Raw genomic sequence first — 14,049 nt, 5'->3', positions numbered from 1 at the left:
ATAAAGTACTCGAGAAATACAAGCGTGGCACTTCTTCAACCCGAGCATAAGCCGACACCAATAAACACGGATCGCAACAGTTTTTCATAATTGTAAAAGAAAAAATTTTATTACATTCTATTACACTATTCTATTCACAATTCTATTACAAATAAAATATTAAATTTATTTAATAATTAAATTTATTTGATGATACACATTGCAAACTTTTGTTATTCAAAGTAATACAATTTTAAAAAATTCTTCTTCTTCTTCTTTAGCCTGTTTTCATCCACTCCTGAACAAAGGCCTCTTCCATTTCCTTCCATGTCTTTCTCTCCTGTGCTGTCTGCATCCACCTCTTTCTTGCGTAGCGTTGGATGTCATCTCGCCATCTCGTTTGTGGCCGGCCAATGCTTCTTTTGGACTCTCTTGGTCTCTATTGCATCAGGACCTTGGTCCATTTGGTGTTGCTTCTCGCAACATGTCCCGCCCATTGCCACTTTTGTCTACTTGCTCGTTCAACCACGTCGGCAACTCTTGTTCTTTTCCTTATCAGTTCGTTTCGGATTTTATCCGTCCGCGTCAGGCTGATTTTCAGCATTGCTCGCTTCATTGCCTTCTGACAGATTCTTAGTCGGTTATTTGCGCTGTTGAAAAAATTACAACATTGGAATTTAATATAAATAATGCTATTAAAAAATTAACTTTTAATTTAACTTAAATTAATTTAATCTTAACGTAGTTTTCAGAACGAAAGAATCCTCACAAAGGTATTAAATTGGAGCAAGCTAAAGTTTGCGGACTGCACTAACATGCATACGGATAAGTATTATTTAATAAACTCTAACAAACCTAAACTCCTCGCTAAGTGTTGAGCAGTAGTTAAATGTGACTGTAATACTTGTAATACAATATTTATTACATCATGTTATTTGTATAATAGCAGGTAATTGATGAAATTTTTTATGTTCTTTAAAACGTTAATGACACGAAAATACCTCTTCAAAATCCGGTAAAAAATTTTTTTGTATAAAACCAAATATATACATATATATATATGTATATATATGTATATATATATATATATATATATATATATATATATATATATGTGTATACATAGACACATATACTAGTATCGAGAACCAACTCAAGTTCCTTGTAGAACCTAGAGAACTAGCAGCGACCGATATAGAGACTGCCGTGTGCTCGTTAGAACTCTCCGCTCCGCTCCGCGCGTAGCCTAGTAGCTCTTGTTGCAAATATCTCAAATAATATGAGATATTTCAAAAAATTCATAAGCACATTTTTTGTAGATATTTGTCTGTTCTACAATTTTAATCTCTGCAAAAATTTCAAAATTCATCGTATTTGTGGAGAAAAACAAATTTGTTTATAAATTGTTAATAAAAAACATACTTAGGAATAGCAGAAAATGGCGGAATTTGAATATGTTGTTCAGTATATTTTTCTAAACACAATGACGTAATAAAACCTTGTGTTGCAATTTTTTCTAGGTCTAATCGTATTTTGACTGAACTATTGTGATATCGAACGCAAATAAGTGTTAGTCAAACACTCAGCTCAAAAGAGATAAAAGGACGGTCGTTGCAGTATTCAGCCATTGTGGACCGATTTGGAAAGCTTCTCCGGCTTGAGTCAAGCAGCCATTGTGGAACGTTTTGGAAAGCCTTTCTGACACGAGGAAAGCAGCTATTGAGAAACATCAAGAGATCTGTTCTTGGCTTAGTCATTGCGATCTTTAATAATTAATTGAATGTCATATTTGAGGAGAGCTTCAATTATAAGGTAACCGCCTTTGGTCTATTTGAGAGAGGAAGTTAGACGCCCGTCTAACGTTACACGAAGGATCTCCGATACTTTTATAGTGACCATTCTCACTTTCAGAAATCTCGAGAGCAAGTTAAGAGGGATATTTTATCTATTATAGAAGAGCCGCGCACTTGTAATGTCGAGTCAATTACTAAAACTGAGCTCAGTCTAAATATATTCAATAATCTTTTCTCGCGGTTGTAACCATTTCAATAACGATTAAAGGATGTAAATTGCTAATTGTTGTGCGATTGATATTACATGATAAACACGAGACTTATAGATTATTCACTTAATTCCTTTCCCAGTCAGAAATGATTAGTTGATTCGACGTTGAATCAATGTCGAAAACCGAATGTCGAATCAACGTCATAATTCTGGTCGATTCGACGTCGAAAGCGTATAAAATATCACCGACTATTCAACTTATCGTTTCAACGTCGTTTCAACGTCGAAGGTTGAAAAATTCGATTGAAATATAGTATATTATACATTTTATATTTTTTTATATATGCAGTGTTTGTCTGGATAGGTTCTAAATATAAAATTTATATATATTATTTATACATATGTGATTGATCGCACAATCCGAGTCGAAATTTTACTCCTTCTTTCGACCTCTTATTTTTCACATCTCAGGATTCTAAAGGATTTTGATAGGTTCTAATTGTATTGTACTTAGCTCCTACTTTGTGCCTGAAAACGGCAGAAAACGGACTGTTTCCCATTTTGAGGTTTAAAAGAGGAGTTATCGGTAAAACCCTCCTAAACCTCCTAAAACCCTCTAGATCCTACACTGATAGAAAAATGTACTAAATTTTAATTAATGTTTTCTCCAGTAGTCCTTATAAAGTATTTTTTTAATTCAGTTAATATTTTTCGAATGAAAAAAATATTCATCCAATTGAAACAAATTTTCTAAACCTAATAAAATATTTACTGAATTCAAAAGAATACTTTATTAGGACTATTGGAGAAAACATTTATTGTAGTACATTTTATTATCAATGTATTAATTTTTACTACTTTTTAAATCGTAATGAAACATGTTCCATATCACGTACATCATCGATAATTCATATAGTATAGGTTTTGGTAAATTTAGCAACGAGATACGGTTGTGACTTTGACTTATGTTGTCGTATCTCGTTGCTCTGTTAAATGCAATATTTATCTAGATTTATTATTTAGAATCTAAGATTTTTAATATTAAAAAAATATTGCCGCAAAATATTTTATAACATTGTTAATTTTAATTTTAATTAATCACAATTTTAATTAATCAGATACATATAGACATACATGTATCACAATTAATAATGTTATAAAATTTATATAATAAATCTTTTTTTTATTAACCATATGAAACACAACTTAAATAAAAACTCCACTGCAAGTCACCGATAATATACATGACATAGAGCATGTTAATATGATAATGTGGTAAATAGCATATAGGGGGGAGAGTCAGAAAAAATCTAAGAGATCGCACACGTTTGTTTCTAAGGTACAAAGGAACATATATTTATTTGTTTACACTTTTTTATCTACTTGTTCATGTACTCTTGCATACTATCTAAATTAAACTCATATTATATCATAACGAAAAAAAAAATTTTTTTTAACCATTTAAAATTAATATATGTATTGTATCTTAATAAAAATTAAAATTAAAATTTAGTTTCAACAAAATTAAAATTAAAATTGAAAAATGTCTTGATACTGATTGTGAGTATCTTAAAATGAAATATCTTAATACTAATAAAACTTAAAATTAATACCTTAATACCAAATAACTAATCGCATATCACAAATGCCATTTAACAAATAATATTAATAATACGGAATTAAAGAGTCTGGATTACCGATTGAAATCAAAGTAAGAAAAGAAAAGAGAAGAAAAGAGAGGGGGGCCTCTGCATTTGTCTACGAGATAAATTCTAGGGCCAAAATATAAACCAGAGTAACAAGAATAAGAGCAATTCCAAGATCTCAAGACGAGATTAACCTTGCAGAGCTCCTTGTACTACTACGAACAATGTCGATCTTCCAATATGGCGTCCCAAATGAGAATATTGGAAGGGCCCTGCTCGCTGGACCGGACTCCTCGCCTCAATTCTCCCTCTCGGGCGCGAGCTGCCGCAGCTCTCCTTTTCCTGGCGGTGAGCTCTCCTTGGGAAGTCGAATCTCGCTCGGTTGGTCTCCAGAATATGTGCCGCTTAGCTCAATCAGTTACGAAAGAAGGAAAACGTACTCGTCTCGTCCGAAGAAACGCAGCAAGAGCGGCCATGACATTGAACTGACTGAACGAGAGCGAGCCGAGCGAGGAAGGAGTGGGGGCGCTTTGAAAGTGGCGACTCACGCGTCGCGCCATCTACATCTGAATGAAACGATCGGGCGTTTGCAAAACGCGAAGGAATTTGAGCGCAATTTCTGAAGTAAATATTAAATTAATATTAAATAAATGTTAAATAAATGTTTCTTTAAATCATTATTGCAAATAAAGAATTAATGTAAAATAAATATTACATTACTGTCGAATAAATGTTAAATAAATGTTTTTTCAATTCATTATGGCAAATAAATAGTTAATGTAAAATAAATATTAAAATAATGTCGAATAAATGTTAAATAAATGTTTTTTTAACTTATTGCAAATAACTTACTAATGTAAAACAAATATTAAATAAACGTTAAATAAACGTTTAATAAATATTTTTTCTAAATTATTACTTCAAATAAATAATCAATGTGAAATAAATATTTAATAAACATTAAATAAATATTATTTTTACAATGAATTCTACAAATGTATAATTAATAAAAAATGAATATTAAAAACACATTTAAAAAACATTGTCTGCTGATTGGGCAAGAGCTTGAATAAATAAATACCAGTCCATATTCAATTATCGTAAATTTAGTAATATGTAAATATATGAAGATAAGTAATTATAAGAAGTAATAACAAAAAGAAAGATGTTTTGTAATAGTTTTGTATATATTTAAAATTTCCTACCTTTAGTTGCACATATACGCATGCGTACTCATACATACACACATTCTTTTAATTTTATTTTGAATTATTTTAATAAATAAAGAAAAAAGAGAGAAAGAAGGAAAAAATAATATAGAAAAATACAATTTTATATAAATAATCATTTATACGTCATATATAAAATAATTTTTTTTAGTTATCAATAATAAAACTATTATTATTAACCTAATAAAATTCCTTTTAATTTTGTTTTTACTATTTTTGATTAAATTAATAAATAGAGAGAACCGTTATTATAAACATTTATTATAAACGTTATTATAAACGTTTAATAAATCATATATAATATTTAATCGAAAATATAATAAACCTATAATAATAAAAATAAACTAAATGCAATAAATAAATTAAGAAAACGTTAGGAACATTAAAGTAGGAGCATGATTTCTTTTCAAACAGAATTGTCAGATTCTAAATAGGAGCCAGAGGTTGAAGAGGTTCAAAATAGGGTGATGTGACTGCTTATAGTATCAAAGTAGGTGTTAGGTCGAACATTTTGGTCGAAAGTAGGTGTTATATTGAACATTGAGGTCGAAAATAGGAGAAAAATTTCGACTCGGTACGCCATTTCTTAAACGTCCATAAAATTATTTTGTACAATTTACATAAACAATGCCGTAATATTTTTTAGGATTAAAATCTAAATTGATCGAATTTTATAAGTGCGCACTCAAAACAGCGCTATTAATCGCTTTGACGTTGAATCAACCTTGAATCGACACTGGACATGATCGATATTGCAGGAATATCGACTTTCTTATCGACTCAACCAGCTGTCAACCATATCGACGTTGAATTAACCTTGAATCAAGGTTACTTTTCTGACTGGGTTCTTATGCGTACGTGCTTCGCACTTAAAACTCGTTTCTAATACATTATCTGCGATAATATATATATTAATCGTTTGCTTGCTTTTTGAGAATATCTCCCAATAGATATTTACTTATATTCTTTACTTGGTAACATTACGGTGCGTACATGCGTAGCACTCACGATTCGTTTATAATAACTTTACTTGCGATAACATATGTTAACCGTTTTCATGCGTTTTGATAATATCTCTCAATATATATATTATTGTATTCTAACCTTGATTATTCTGCGAATTATTAATATTGGATATTGCGTTCTCTTTACCGAATTAATGTGTCAATCAAAGATTGAAAGCCTAATACTATTATAAATCAGTAAACTCAGTCGATTTATACTATTGCATTAAATACTTTACTTTTCTGAAATCAGAAACCTTTCTTTCATGGAAGGAACCTCAGTAACGATTGTTCATGAGGCCGATGACGATTATTAATGATCTAAACGATAGATTGATGCATATATTACTTCAATTATTGTGTTAATTGTCTGTGCAATGATACTCATTTATATTGTTTTGTGTGAATAACTTGAAGGATTCTTTCTTTGATTTCTAACCATTTGTTCTGTGCTTGACTACGTCAAGAATAATTATATTAGGGGAGACCGGGGCTAAGCCGACAGCGGGGCGAACTTGACACTAGGCTTTTTGCCAATTTAAATCTATCGTAGAAACTTGCCTTTGCCACTGTAAATGCGTCTTTATGTGCCAGTATTATCAACGGAATTTGGTAACATTCTAAGTTATAGTGTAATTTACTGTGAAGTAAATATACTGTGAAGTTACTTAGAGAAGTAATATACTGTGAAGTTACTTACTTCAGTATTACAAAACTTCACAGTATTGCAGTCACTGTATTGTATTGCTCATTCGGAAAACAAAAGACAAAATCGTAACAATGCCTCGTTTGAATAAAAATTAGTTTGTGCAAATCTCTGCTAACACGACGCACGCACGCACGCACACACACAATGGGCAAAATCCGACCAGCAACCTTCCCGTAGTGTCCATCGGGTAATGCTAATGTTGGCGGTGATTGAATGCACAAAAATGCATAGGTAACTTTGATCAGCCATAACTTGGCGAAAAAAAATCGTACGGACTTATTTTTTTTTTTTAATTTGCAGGGAAAAGTCTATATTTTACGATGGTTGCTATAATAGTTACGAAAAAAATTTATTCTACTCCGTAGAATGTGTCAAAGTATGCAATTTTTTGGAGACGTAACACGTCCTTACTTTTGGAAGAACGGCGGGATGGGGAAAGGCTAAATTCAAAATCTGACTATGGTTCCTTAAAGTACAGACTTCACCCTTTAAAATAAAAAAAAAACTTTCAAATATGACAATTTTTCGCGGAGTTGTGCTTATTTGAAGTTGGACAAATTTTTGACGAAAATTTTTGTTGCGATAATTTTGTTGCCCAGTGTATATCATTGAATTTGCCTAAAAATTTTAATTAAATATTAAAAATTGCCTTTGAAAAAATAGTGTCGGCTTAGCCCCGGTCTCCCCTACTTTATATTGAGTACGTGATAATCAAACTGCGATTAAGTACTTTGAAACAAGAATTAAACCGAAGTACACAATTTCTCTCTACATAAAAATTCTCGTGTCATTTGTCCTTCCTCATCTAAATCAAGAGGCCAGGCTCGTTTTTTATTCCCTTTTCATCTCCCGAGCGAATGACCTCGACTTATGGAACACCCTGTATAATTGAAATACGAACATGCTGCATTGTAGCTAACTTGCCCCGATAGTAGGGTAAGTTGGCTATGCGACATAAGTCCATGTTAAATTAATAAAGACGTAATAGAAACACAAAACGGGTAACAGATATGAAAGATTGTATCTTTTAATGTTGTTTTATAATGATCGAATAGCAAAATGCTGTTGCAGAAAAATAATTATAAACTATTTTAGATATAGCTTTCTTCCATATAAAAATATTTATATAAATATATATCTAGCTTCTATCAGCATCGTACCCAGGTAGCAAACACAAGTCATTTTATTTTGTCGTCAAATTTTGGTCCTTTACTGACCATTCCTGACGTCACTAACTGACGGCATAATGATGTTAAAATGATGATCTAATGTCACAGACAATTGACGTCATTTTCTGACGTCTTATTGACGGCAAAAATAGGTCCATTGTACGACATACCGGTTTCTAGAAATGTTTTTTATGAAATTAGAATGTTAAAATGTCTACTTGATAAACGTTTATAAAAAAAAATGTTCTTTTTCTTTATCTAAAAAAAAAATCTTTTTTAACTGTTTCGTTACATGTCATGTGCGTATAGCCGCTCTCAAGGTGGTCACTCATCCTAGTACAGTACCACCGCGCCCGAGTCGCTTGACTTTGATGATCCAATGGACAGTGACGATCTTTTCACCCTGATGCGCGCTTCCTTATTAACTGTACTTGTCTATAACAGGTACATTTTTAAAATGTTCAAAAATCTTGTAATGATAATCTTTTTGATAGCTATAACACTGCATGAAATAGTTATTATAAAACTGTATAATCACACGCAACTACATCTTCTTATACCATAAATTCGCCATTTTAATCATAAAGTTGCGAAACAAACATATTGTAGTTAATTTTGTGGTTTTTATTTTATTATTACTTTGTTATACAATATTAAGAAGTAAAAATAGTTATATTACAAAAAGACCTTATTTCGACGACTTTAAGACGTCTTTAAAATGACGTCTTTAGATGTTCAAATATGGGACAGATGGTCTAAGAAATGACGTCTTATATAAACGTCCATTATTAGTCGCCGATGTCATAGACCAAAAATGACTAAAAATAGACATTTTAATGACGTTATGGAATAATGTCAGTATAATGTCATTTTTAAAGACATAGTCGCTTTTTGATCATTTGACGTCATTTGTACAAACATGACTGGTATTTGACGTCAAAATGACTTGTGTTTGCTACCTGGATAGATAGCAAATCACATGCTTACACAGGTCTCACGCGCGCGGCAACAACAAATTAAGCTAAGCATGCCTTAATTGATATGAGTCAACATACCCCATCCTTATGATTTCAGTCATTTTCTTACAATAAATTACTGTTGTTCCTCAAAATGACATGTCGTATAGTAACAGAAATTTTTTTTTTAACTAATAATACGTCACTTTGATTTACTTCTCAAGCTGAAGAGGTTAATACGATATTTTGAAACGTTCGAAAATTTACTTGCCACCTCTTGAATTAGAGTTTTCTCTTTTTCTATTGTAACACTTGTTTGATTTATTAAAACTTTGGAAAAAGTACCTATATCATAAAAGAGATATTTTGTGATGACTTTTCCATTATTTCTTTTGCTATAAATGCATAAACGGAACGCACTGCCAACTTGCCTCTTGTGCCAACGAGCCCCGGTCTTCTCTAAATTATATTTATGAAGATTTTCAAAATATTTAGTAAAGTATTTATGACATATGATCAATATTAATAAATATATATAAAATATTTCTCAATGTTTAAAATTTATAACAATTTAAGTTACACACGTGTATTAAAATTAGATTTTTTCTTATCAAAGTTTATATACATTGAGAGAGCAATATCATTAAGAAATTATTTTTTTATTAAATATCTTGGAATTACGAGTAAAATGGTACTTCTTATTCTTATGACGCCGCGGCGCCGTCTCCTTTCGAAGGTTGGCGATCCAAATGGCCAACATAGTCTTAGATACGGCCATGCGAAAGATGTCCACTGAAGTACAGCCAAACCATCTTCCGATGTCTTTCAGCCAGGAATTTTGGCGCCTGCCGATGGATCTCTTCCTTTGAATCTTGCCTTGGATGATCAGTCGCATGAGTTCGTATCTTTCTCCTCGCATCAGGTGTCCTATCCTATATATCTCGTCTTTCTCTCCCTGATTGTCAACATGAGTTCTTTCTGCTTATGCATACGGCTAAGGACTTCCTCATTGGTTATTTTATTTACCCATGATATGCGCAACATACGACGGTACAGATACATCTCGAAAGCATCTATTTTCTATTCCGTATTTGGGTCAAGAGTCCAGCTTTCGCAACCGTATAACAGGGTAGAGAATATGTAGCATCTGATCATACGGACCCTGAGGTCCAAAATGGTACTTGCATGCAAAAATTTGTTCTCTATATATTTATTTTAGACATTATTTTTATTTTCGCATAAGTTACAGATTTGTGTTATGGTTAGTATAACTTTGCATCGTGATGCGAATGAGAAGAAGTTCTGTTAATCTGTGAACAGATGGAGGAAAAAGCCTGGAAGTACACCTGACGCCAGTTCAACAACTTTGCAGTAAGCATTACTATTTGTGTAAATTAATCATTTCTTCCCGTTTATTTGGATCGCTTTATTTCAACAATTTAAAAATAATCATTAGAGAAAACAAATTAATCTGATACCGTGAAAGTTTAGTTTTATAAAGATTTTTTTTGAAAAATTTACAAATATTTTAATAAATATTAAATCAAAATGTGACAAAAAGTTCTAATAATCTTTTGAATCATTGATTATTCTAAGCGCTATTTTAATTTAAATCTTATGGTTGTATATGTTACAAAGTCATCGCGGCTGACCACTATAAATACATATATTTTATATATTTAATACATTCTATTTATATTTTAATTTTGTGACCAATAATAACACGTGAACATAGTGCTATTATTACGACGTTGACAATCATTTTGTAAAAAAATAAAACCTTTCTTTTGCGTTTTATGATTTTCATTAAATCGATATTTCATTCGTGCTTCAAAGGCTTGCATTTGTTTTACAGACAGGGATAAATTTTACACGAAGTGGTTGAGCAGAGGAAAGTACCAAATCAACCTGTATCCGAAGATTCTTTAAATAATCAATGGGCTCCAAGTAGAAATTGTGTATCAGAGGAGCTATCATCGCTTTCATTTCCAACATAGCAAACCGTTGACCTATAATTTGGTACATATCCTATGTTAATATAACATGGTATTATATCAAGATATAAAAAATACAGCTTACCGATGCAGTTACGTGGTCCAGCACTGAATGGTAAATACGAATAAGGGTGACGATTTCGGATTTTTTCAGGCAAAAATCTGTTAGGATCAAATACTTCTGGATTTGACCAAAAGTTAGGATCTCTGTGGACTCCGTAAATGTTAAGATGCAAGAATGTTCCAGCCGGTACCAAATATGACTCTAAAAAGCATATCGTACAATAATTAAGATTTAGAAATAATAAAATTTAAGCTGTATTCAAATTTTAAAATTGAATATACATCTAATACAACATAGGAATAGTTGCTTATAGTTTGCATGATAAAAAATATAATACAATTATTATTTAAATTGTATTAAGCATTACTTGCTTAACATTATTTTTTTTTAAATATTATATTAGATGGAGCTTCGTACGTATTTAAAATTTTGAAATATTATAGAAATAAACTTTAATAAAAATATACAAATTTTTAAATTTTTGAAATATATGGAAATATTGCCTTTTATGCGTATTTACTTCATACATTTGTTGACATGTTGCGTAATATATTAAAAAATTTATACAAGAAAAAGTTGGTTAAATGCATACGTAATTTTACGTCTTCCGCAGTAATTCGTGATAGCATATACACGCTAGGATATAAGCGCAATGCTTCCTTTATACATCTTTCCAAATATGGTAGGTCTTGCAATAATTTTATAGTATACTTCTGTTCATTCTCTCGCAAGGCTGTATCGACTTCGTTCCTGACACGATCCTGTATGATTATTGTTAATTAAAAGGCGTCTTTTGTTATTATGCTATTTTTACGTAGAAACGAATATATTTCGAGAATATTTATTTTACAAATGTTTTGATTAATCCGTGTTTGAAATATGTGTACATAAATTACAATTCAGATATAAAAGAATATTTGAAATATGTGCGTACGCTTACGTGTGCGTATACGCATGCGCGCGCGCGCATTTTTTCTGTATCTTTTAATGCAAGAAAGCAAATTGTGTACACATACACACTTTTAAAAACATTTAAGAGGTTGATATTGATTCATATTTAATCCTCCGTCTGTATACATTTTTTTGCACAGTCGGAGTGGGTCTATCACGTTCGACGCGATTTTTCTCTAGCATAAAGTATTTTTAAAAATCTGAAAAAAATCATGAAACATTGTAGTTAACAATTTTATAATCATTTTGATAAACATCGTTTATTTAATATCTTTTGGTAGATTTGCAAGTTATATATGTATGAGCAGATATCATTTTGGCTCGGACGACATAGACTTACGTATACAGACGGAGGGTTAATAAATAACTTCTGTTAACAATTAATTTATTTGCCTAAGAATGGCGGCTCATACTGGACGATGTATACCTGAATGTCGTTATGTTCAGCTAATAGTGCCAAAATGAAGCACAGACCCGCCGCTGTAGTGTCATAACCCTATAATATAATTGTATACATCAATCTATCATAAACCGATGAATCAAATAATAATGAATAAAAATGGTTAAAAAGAAATTATGTACCTCCAACATAAAAGTATCAACTTCTTCTCGAATATCTAAATCAGTCATAAAGCCATCACGAGATGCCGCTATTAAAAGGTCCAACATTGCAAGTCGTTTTCTTCGTACTAAATCGAAATATATAAACATGTTTATATCAAATTAACAGCCAAATTCTTCTGTGACGTTTTTATTAACTTGACTACGTTAAGAATTTAAACTATAAGTATAATATTCATGAGTTGTAAAATATAATTTATAATATTGAACCAACTAGATTTAAAGAATAACTCCCGATTACATTACGTACTTCCTACCGGTTCTCCATCATCTCTCTTTGCCGACGTGTCATTATCAAAGCTTTTTAAGTATTGCCCATTAGTACGATCATGATAAAGTTTTCTTTCAGCAATTATCTATGTAAATACAACATTAATGGTTTTTTTTATAAATACATTAGTAATGTGTTGTTAACATTTACAAATTTTAATTTTTCTACGTAATAATCATGTTGTAATTTTGTTTGTGCTGTAATAATTTTAAATAGATACTACTGTATGAATATACTATTAAGTAGCATTTTTGCGTACTCGTTTAGTAAATCCATGTAATATCTTCAGCAACTTCTTTTGCTCTCTACCTTTGGACGTCAACGAGAATATCCAATCGCTGCGCAGCCATTGTCTCATTACTCTAAATAATTAATAAATGTTAGGCATGTTACTTTAAGAAAATGATAATACTTGGGAAACACACATTTCTTTAATTTTTTAAATACACTCTTGCAATTAGTTCTATTTCAGTAACTATATAAAAAAAAAATACATTTAAACATTAATAAAATTATGCTACAGAGATATGCAAAATTTTATATAGTTAAAATATTATACCTTCTTTTAACGATTTATTCTTAAATTTATTTCTATTTGTGTTTAAATAGACAATTTAACAGATATGTAATGTATAAATTTCTAATTAACGAAAGTGTACCTCTTTATATAATTATACAATATACGAATTCATATTTTAATTAAGACAGAATATGGATATACAGTTATTTATTACATCTAATAACAAATGAATTATTATTATACCTGTAAGTAAGAAGTTCGCCCATTTTATGAACCGCTTCTCGATACTGTTGCTGGAAATCACCAAGGCCTCGTAAAGAAGTGCCCATGGCAGTTTCTGCAAAAGCATTTGTAAAAGTATCATGATAATATTATCATATATATTTAAAAAGTATCTGTGGCTGTAAAAATTATGTACGAATCAGTATCTATGTTGTGATATTAATATTTAAAATTAAAAAAATTTGATTTTGATCTAATTTAACTTATTAATAAGAATAAAACTTACAGTAAAAATGTACAGTTATGAACATAACATACCACATATTGCATTCAACGTATATTCACTTAAAAATGGTACTAAATCTTTCACAACTGTGCCTTCTGCATTTTTTAAAGATTTGGTCATGTTTTCACCTTCCTCAATCAAAATCTGAACAAAATGCTGTAATATATTAAAATGAAATGTAGGGGTCAATATCTTTCGTCGTGAATGCCATTTGGCGCCTGAAACATAAATAACATATTACATAATTGTGTGATAACTATGTGCAGTAAAACATAAATTAAAATTAATTGATTTTTAATAACCATTAAATATTACAAATGTATTCTTTTTGTGATATGCGTTTAAACTTTTGCGACAACACATCGTGTAATAAAACGAGAAAGAAATTTTTTGTAATACGCTTAATTGTTATTTTTTTTATAAT

At 30.7% G+C, this 14,049-nt stretch overlaps 2 protein-coding genes across 2 annotated transcripts; both read right to left on the bottom strand.

Annotated features, from left to right (window-relative positions):
- Positions 1-418: 418 nt before the first annotated feature.
- On the bottom strand, positions 419-9,836 carry LOC112452617. Its single transcript, XM_025012909.1, has 2 exons — positions 9,392-9,836; positions 419-629 (listed from the first exon to the last, which is right to left on the bottom strand). The coding sequence occupies exons 1-2, from the start codon at positions 9,613-9,615 to the stop codon at positions 419-421; spliced, it is 435 nt and encodes a 144-aa protein (XP_024868677.1). The 5' UTR covers positions 9,616-9,836.
- A 69-nt stretch (positions 9,837-9,905) lies between these two features.
- LOC112452616 (cytochrome P450 4C1-like) lies at positions 9,906-13,843 on the bottom strand (the record flags this gene model as incomplete). The annotated part of the gene is made up of 9 exons (XM_025012907.1): positions 9,906-10,705; positions 10,776-10,955; positions 11,347-11,515; positions 12,133-12,201; positions 12,288-12,394; positions 12,577-12,682; positions 12,857-12,959; positions 13,361-13,454; positions 13,658-13,843. Coding segments are annotated over 9 exons (1,193 nt in total), but the record flags the coding sequence as incomplete, so codon positions are not given.
- Positions 13,844-14,049: the final 206 nt, after the last annotated feature.

Source organism: Temnothorax curvispinosus, unplaced genomic scaffold (assembly GCF_003070985.1).
Source record: "Temnothorax curvispinosus isolate PA1 unplaced genomic scaffold, ASM307098v1 QBEX01003529.1, whole genome shotgun sequence".
Taxonomy (NCBI): Eukaryota; Metazoa; Arthropoda; class Insecta; order Hymenoptera; family Formicidae; genus Temnothorax; species Temnothorax curvispinosus.
This window is presented reverse-complemented; position numbering and strand designations above follow the sequence as displayed.

Bases quoted from the DNA above. Each gene is read 5' to 3' on its own strand.
- LOC112452617 (XM_025012909.1), bottom strand. From the start codon at position 9,615: ATGCGAGGAGAAAGATACGAACTCATGCGACTGATCATCCAAGGCAAG. The intron at 630-9,391 runs GTACCATTTTAC...TTTTTTCAACAG, and splicing joins CGGCGTCATAAGAATAAGAA to CGCAAATAACCGACTAAGAA.